The 8195-nt window shown below is 34.4% G+C and overlaps 1 protein-coding gene across 1 annotated transcript; it reads left to right on the top strand.

The window, feature by feature from the left end:
• The first annotated feature begins 1919 nt into the window (after positions 1-1919).
• On the top strand, positions 1920-2980 carry LOC110636818 (G-type lectin S-receptor-like serine/threonine-protein kinase At4g27290). Its single transcript, XM_058146251.1, has 2 exons — positions 1920-2268; positions 2406-2980. The coding sequence occupies exons 1-2, from the start codon at positions 1920-1922 to the stop codon at positions 2978-2980; spliced, it is 924 nt and encodes a 307-aa protein (XP_058002234.1).
• Positions 2981-8195: the final 5215 nt, after the last annotated feature.

Raw genomic sequence — 8195 nt, 5'->3', positions numbered from 1 at the left:
ACAGATGAGCGAATCTAGTAAAACTATCGCAAACCACATCCGTGCAAACCAAAGGCCGAAGCAGGAAGCCAGTGCCAAGATTGAGAGTGAGAGTCGAGCAATAAGGACTCGAGGAGCGACGAGAACTTGAGGAGAAGCGATGAGGACAGCGATGATGATGATTAAAAAACTACCAACGGTCGACGAGGATCGAGAAAGGTAATCAAAATCAAATAAAAACCAAATTAAATCGGTTTGATTTGATTTTCGGCCATACCCGAATTACGCTCATCCTTAAATGCTTTTCCAATGAGTGTGATTTGAAATTAACTATATTAAATTGAGATAATTGCCAAAAAAAAATTCAATACTTTTTAAATTTTTACAACTCTATTCTATATAAACGTTGCTAATTAAATCTTAAATTTTTTTATCTTTACCAATTCTACTATACTATTAATAAAACTTCTATCTCATTAATAGAGACACCACATTAACTGCTATATTAGATATCACGTCATGCCAACAATACCGTATGATTGGTAAAAATTGAAAAGTATAGAGTTTAATTAGCTATTTAATTAGTATAAGATATAATTACAAAAAAAAAATGAATGTACAAGGTATTATGATAGTTTTTTTTTCTAAAATTATTGAATTTTAAAATATAAATTATTAATTATAAATATATTTTATGTAGATAATTTTTACGGGTACTTTATATGTTGTTGTCCCTAACATAATCTAATAATTAAAAAATAAATTTTCCTTAAATATTTACTATAAAAGTTATTTATAATTAATTAAAATATATACGGCAACAATAAAAACAAGTCTCCAAAAATTAGTTAAAATTGATTATATGGATCATTTTTCACCATTTAATTATGTTTGAAATCAATTTCGTATTAATATTCAAAGGTTATAAATTTTTTGATATTACTTCCTTTAATGTTATTTTAGGTATCTTTCTTTCTATTCTCATTTTTAGCACTACTTTACTATATTTTTATGCTAAAACATTTTTAGATCAATCAAATTAATCCAAATAGAATTGCTAATTTTAGGTCAATGAAATTAATGTAAATTAAATTGTTAATTAATTCTCAATTTTAAAAATAATTTGAAATTTTGTATAAATTAAAATGAATTGGGAAAATTGCCAAAAAAACAACTTTGCACCTAAAAATTTTTCAAAATTATACTCATATTAAGAAATCATCAATTTACCAATTGTATCCTATCGTGGAGTAACGTGATATCTAACATGGCATCTCCGTAGCATCTGATGTAGCGTCTCCATTAGTGAGATAATAATTTTGTTAATAGTAAGGTAGAATTGATAATAATTAAAAAGTTTAAGATTTAATTGATAATTTTTATAGTATAAAATATAATTATAAAAATTTTAAAAATACATGATTTTCTTTAACAGTTATCCCTATTAAATTTTAAGTTTGTGCTTGGAAATTTTTTTTTTCCTGGTGAGAAAGTCTACTAAATCTAACCCAAGGTTTGCGTAATTGGTTTGGCCATTAAACTATTGCCAGAAAGCCGATCGGGCACTTAAAATTAAAATTAAAATTTTGTTACCTAATCAATCAAATTCAGAAAATCATGATTTGTGATGTGATTTGTTATTATTATTATTATTATTATTATTATTATTATTATTATTATTTTAACAAGTGATGTGATCTATTAATATTTGAATGATGTGTTAGTTATTAATTATTAATTGAATGTGTGTATTCAAACGACTCAATGTAAACACCATTTTCTATTGCTGGTACAAGTTTGCCCAAAGTTGATATCATCTAATTGTAATATAGAAAGTTAAAAACAAAATAGTCTGTATAGAAATCTACAACAAAGAGTTTTCAAGTTGAAGAGCCTATTCGAATTATATGGTTTGAGTCCGTCCCTGAACTGATAGAAACATGATGAGAAGCACAAAGCATCAATGGAAAACCTTACTCTTCTACCTTTTTGCTTCTTTCTTAACCTCCATCTTCGTAACACCAGAGGCAATAGACAGCATATCTGCATGCCAAACAATTAAAAATGACGAGTCCATTGTATCGGCTGGTGGGACCTTTGAATTGGGGTTCTTCAGCCCAGAAAATTCAGAGTATCGATTCTTGGGAATATGGTACACAAATATATACAGTTCAGTGGTATGGGTTGCAAATAGAGAAACCCCACTCACTGATTCATCTGGAGTTCTAAAATTGGAGGATGGAATTCTCACTCTTCTCAACCAGAGCAACAATATCATTTGGTCTTCCAGTGCATCAAGGCTAGAGCATAACCCAGTTGCATAGCTCTTGGATTCAGGAAATCTTGTTATTAGACATGAAAATGATCATAACCCAGAAAATTTTTTGTGGCAAAGTTTTTATCATCCTGGCAATACTTTCTACCAGGAATGAAGATTGGAAGAATAGTTGAAGGAATAGACCTGTACATCTCATCGTGGAAAAGCATCGATGATCCTTCCCAAGGAAACTTTACGTTGGAGATTGACAGCAGTGGATTACAAGTGATTCTGAAACAAGGTATGGCAGTGAAAGCTCGATCAGGAATGTGGAATGGGCTTGGGTTTAGTGGGATGCCCATTATGAAACCAAATACCTTGTATAACTTCACTTATATTTCTAACCAGAGGGAGAAATACTTCACTTACGAGCTTCTTAACAAATCAGTAATCTCAAAGATGGTTTTGGATGAAAGTGGTAAAATGGAGCTCTTTACCTGGAATGATCTTGCTCGCAATTGGATTGGCTTCTCAGTCGTACCAATGGACAAATGTGATGCTTATGCTTTGTGTGGCGTTAATGGTATCTGCAGCCTCAGCAACAGTCAAACATGTGGATGTTTGAATAGATTTATCCCAACAAATTGGGAGACAGATTGGAGAAGTGGGTGTGCTCGGATAATGTCTTTAGATTGTCAGAAAGGAGATGGATTCATTAAGGTATTCCAACATCAAATTGCCTGACACAGAATTCATCAGTGAATGCAAGCTTGAACCTTGAGGAATGCTGGATCGCCTGCTTAAAGAATTGTTCTTGCTTTGCTGTTGCACTCATTTCTTATAGACATTTTAAGATAGTTTTGCATCCATTTTACCCTTATATTTTAGCATATTTTATGTTTTAAATTTTATTTTAACTTATTTGTTTATTTGTTAACTTTAGTTACTTTACATTTGATTTTTGTAATTTTGTTATTTTAATAGATTTTTGTGGCAAATTGAAAGTCAATGAGTGTATTAGGAAGTGATTTGAAGAAATTTGAAGCCCCTTAAGCATGGAGTAAAGTTTAAGAAATCAAGCCTTGGAAGATTAAGTTTGCCGAAATTTACTTAGATTTTGCTAATGATGTTGCTTAGGATATGTCATGTTGCTTAACCTTAAGCTTGGGGCAAGCCATAAGTCAAGCATAACTTAAATCCAACACATTCACATTTTCATCCACAAACTTGCCGAGATTTGCTTAGGGTCTTGCTTGAGATCCTGCTTAGGGTAAGCAGCAGTGCTTAAGGTGCAATTCAGGTCAAATTAGAAGTCAAACATGAGCAGAAAAACTCATTTTATCCTAAATCTGCCAAGATTTGTTGAGGATCTACTTAACCTTATGCAAACAGTGCATGCAGAGGTCGAAAATAGTTGAAAATGTTGCTTAAGGTAAGCAGTACCCTAAGCAGACTGTCCAGAACGTGAACAACTTTGTTGACCTGGATATTTTTATACCTCATTTTCTATCCACTCCTTGGCTCTTTTCCATTTTTAGGGCAACTTTTGGGACCATATAAAAGCATAATTTCCTAGTTTTTATCACAAGAAGAAGTGAGGAGAAAGGGAGAACAACGAAAATTAAGAAACACAAGAAAAGAATAAGAAGGAGAAGAGAGGACGCTATTTCTGCTGGAGAGCTGCTGCTAAGTGATTTTCAACTGCAGTTTTTCAGAATTTTAGGCTCTCCTTTCCCTGGATTTTTCTATTCTTAGTCTCTTTTTAAGTTTCTTTTGTTAGTTTTATCATTTTCTCTTATAAATTTTACTATGATATAATAGTTTTTCTAAGATTTCAGAGTTGGGTTGTAATGTTTTGAATCTATTTGTGGATTTGGATTGGGTTTTATCTAGATTTATATAAATATGAGTTTTTATTCTTTTCCTTATATTTTTTATGACTTACCTAATGTTGGATCCCATTGGGTCTAGTTTTTAATCTTTGATTGAAGGATCGAGAGGTGAAAATCATTGATAGATAATCAAGGATTAGAACTTGAAATTGCCTAGATTTAGAAATAAACTAGGATTTTAAGAGGATTCATTGATTAGTTAAAAAACTTAATGGGTTTTAAGTTAATCAAATATCGTACGAAAGTATATTTGATTTTCTTAAAATATACTCTTTGGTTTGCTTGAAAAAAATATCAAAGGATTTTAGAATCAATCACTTTCAAACTCTATTTTCTTTTAAAATTGGATGACCCATGACAAATCCTGATATATTTAATTCATAAACCCCAAGTCTAGAATTATTTTTACTATCAATTAGTCTTTGTTTTTGCTTGCTTATTATTAATTTAGTTAATTTTTGCTTAGATTAAGATTTTATTTACATTACCCATTGCCTATTTTCTTTATTTTCCATTTAAATTGTTGCATTTAGTTAATGTTATATCAAGCACGCAAATCTACGGCACACACACAAATCGCATAATCACATAATATTAAAAATAGAAGAAGAATAACACAGGATTTAACGTGGTTCAACTGTAAGGTCTACATCTACGGGCAAAATAAGAGAAAAAGTTCCACTATAATGAAAAGAGCAAGATACAATCAATCAAAACTCTCAAACCCTAACCCAGTGTGTTTCTCGAATATCTCACAACTCTACCACAAATGGTAGAATATTATAATATTTATACTAGTACATACCACAAGGGCGTTGCCCCCGCACCCCCAAGGAGATTAGTGGTGGGCTTCGGGCCAGGGCCTATCGACCAGTGCCCTCCGTTACCACCACAGATCTCACTTTTTATCCCAATCGGGTCGCAATGCGAAGCTTTTGGGTTGGATCATAATTCAGGTCCATAAAAAAATATATCCAAAATTCAAGCCACAAAAATAGCAATTCTTCCCCTTGGCTTGAATTCCCTTTATCATCAACAAAATAACCACAAAAATACTCTGTCTTGCCATATGCCCTCGCAAAGGGCATTACTGAGCAGTACAAACACCAACAAAGTCTAGGCAATGCCTAAACTTGCTTACTGGGACTCCTTTGGTCATCATATCTGTTGGATTATCATGTGTAGAGACTTTTTGCACAACTATAGTCCCCTAAGATACAATGTCCCAAATGAAGTGATATCTGACATCAATGTGCTTAGTTCGCTCATGGTACATCTGATTCTTTGTAAGATGTATTGCACTCTGGCTATCACAAAATGTTGTTGCCTTGTTCTGTATCAACCTAAGATCACCCTTCAAATCTTGTAACTATAAAACTTCCTTTACTGCCTCTACTAAGGCCATATATTCAGCCTCTGTGGTAGATAAAGCAACTGTAGCTTGCAATGTTGCCTTCCAACTAATAGCACTTCCAGAAAGAGTAAACAAATAACCTATCAAAGATCACCTCTTGTCTAAGTCCTCTGCAAAATTTGAATCCACATAGCCAACAACTGAATCACTCATCTTGGCCCTGTCAAATGTCAGACTAACATCTGTAGTACCCTTCAAATACCTCAAAATCCATTTCACTGCCTGCCAATGCTCTTTCCCAGGACACACTATGTATCTACTCACAACATTAACTGCATGTGAAATGCCAGGTCGAGTGCATACCATAGCATACATGATGCTACCAATAGCACTCGAATAGGAAACACTGGACATATGCTCCATCTTCTCATTTGTTTTGGGTGACATGTCTGCAGATAACTTGAAATTGGCAGCAAACGAAATAGTCACAAGCTCAGCATTATTCATGTTGAAATGCTTAAGCACTTTCTCAACATAGGCCTGTTGATATAAGAAAAGCTTCCAAACACTTCTATCTCTGGTAATTTCCATTCTCAATATCTTCTTTGCAGCACCCAAATCTTTCATCTCAAACTCATCACTCAACTGCTTTTTCATAATGTTAATTTGTGGCATGCTTTTAGCAGTAATAAGCATGTCATCCACATACAACAGCAAATAAACAAAGGAATCATCTGAAAGCTTCTTATGATACACACAACTGCCATATGAACTACGATTAAAGCCATTACGAACCATGAATGTATCAAATCTTTTGTACCACTGCCTAGGAGATTATTTTAGACCATATAAAGATTTCTTAAGTAAGCAAACACAGTTTTCCATACCTGGAATGAGAAATCCCTCAGGCTGACTCATATAATCTCATCCAACTCACCATGCAAAAATGTTATCTTCAAATCTAGTTGCTCAAGCTCTAGATCATGAAGAGCAACCATAGCAAGTAAGACTTTGGTAGAACTATGCTTCACAACTGGAGAAAACACTTCATTAAAGTCAATCCCCTCCCTCTAAGTAAAGCCTTTTACTACCAACTGTGCCTTATATGGAGGTGCTTCAACCCCTAGAGTGCCTTCCTTTTTCTTGAACACCCATTTGCAACCTATTACTTTTTGTCCCTTAGGCAATGTTACAAGCTCCCAAGTCTGATTCTTATGAAGAGATACAATTTCTTTACTCATAGCACCAACCCACTGATCTGTATCTGAACAAGAAATAGCTTCTCTATAATTGCTAGGTTCATGCACATCAACTATCTCAGCAACTAACAAGGAAAACGCAACTAGATCTGCATATGCATATCTCTGCGGTGGTCTAATTTGTCATCTCTCTTTACCAGTTGCAATGATATGTGGTTCTTGTTGCTGTTGCTCAGGTGCATCCTCTTGTTGATCAGTATCTTGCACCTCATCCTCTGAATCACTGGACTAAACTGCTGAAGTATCAATATCAAGCTCCACCTATTCTCTAACACTGTGATCTAATTCTGCTATTGACTTCTCCCTCTGATTATCCAATGAAGCAGACTCATTAAATGTCACATCCTTGCTGATAATTAATCATGGAGATTTTGGATCATTGCACCACAACCTATAGCCTTTCACTCCAAATGCATACCCTAGAAATATGTATTTTCTTGCCCTCAGCTCAAGCTTACCATCTCTCACATAAGCATAAGCAGGGCAACCAAATACTCTCAACTGAGAGTAATCAACAGGTGAACCGAACCAGATCTCAAAAGGAGTTTTGCACTCAATAGTTGTAGATGGAGATCTATTAAGCAAGAAACATGCTGTATTAATTACTTCAGCCTAGAAATCCTTTCCCAATCCTAAATGTGAGAGCATGCTTCATGCTTTGTCACAAAGCGTTCTGTTCATGCGTTCTGCAATACCATTCTATTGTGGTGTCCTTGTACAAGTGCGATGTCTCACTATACCTTCATTGCTGCAGAATGCATCGAACTCACGATTACAAAATTCCAATCCGTTATCAGTTCTAAGACGCTTTACCTTCTTTTCTGTCTGCTTCTCAATCATTGTCTTTCACTTTATAAAGGTTGAAAATCCCTCATCTTTTGTTTTCAGAAAATACATCCACACCATTCGAGAGTAATCATTAATCAAGGTCATGAAGTACCTGGCACCGCTCTTGGAAGGAATTCTGTTAGGACCCCATAGATCTGAGTGGATGTAATCCACCATTCCTCTGGTCTTGCGCACTGCCTTTTTATCGAACTTCACCCTGGTCTATTTGCTAAACACACAGTGTTTACAAAAGTCCATAGATTCTTTTTTCTACCCGTCCAATAAATCTCTCTTGCTTAACATAGATAATCCTCTTTCACTCATATGACCAAGATGCATATGTCACAATTGAGTCTGATTCTGATTATTGCTTTCGGATGCTACTATAGCTTCCCCTGAAACTATACTGCCTTGAAGAAAATACAATCCTGAAACCAAACTACTCTTCATGAGTACCATAGAGCCCTTGCACACTTTGAGAACTCCATTTTCTGCATGGTATCTGAATCCATGGGAGTTAAGTGTCCCAAGAGAAATCAAGTTCCTCTTTAGTCCTGGAACATGCCAACACTCTATAGTTCTGACAACGCCATCAAATATCTTCAATCTGATGTTACCAATTCCTT

Source organism: Hevea brasiliensis, chromosome 4 (genome assembly GCF_030052815.1).
Source record: "Hevea brasiliensis isolate MT/VB/25A 57/8 chromosome 4, ASM3005281v1, whole genome shotgun sequence".
NCBI lineage: Eukaryota > Viridiplantae > Streptophyta > Magnoliopsida > Malpighiales > Euphorbiaceae > Hevea > Hevea brasiliensis.
The sequence above is the reverse complement of the archived record's forward strand: the minus strand, read 5'-3'. Positions and strand labels throughout refer to the sequence as shown.

Excerpts from the sequence above, each read along its gene's own strand:
- LOC110636818 (XM_058146251.1), top strand. The coding sequence starts at position 1,920 with ATGATGAGAAGCACAAAGCATCAATGGAAAACCTTACTCTTCTACCTT. Across the intron at positions 2,269-2,405 it reads CAATATCATTTGGTCTTCCA|GAATGAAGATTGGAAGAATA; the intron begins GTGCATCAAGGC and ends ACTTTCTACCAG.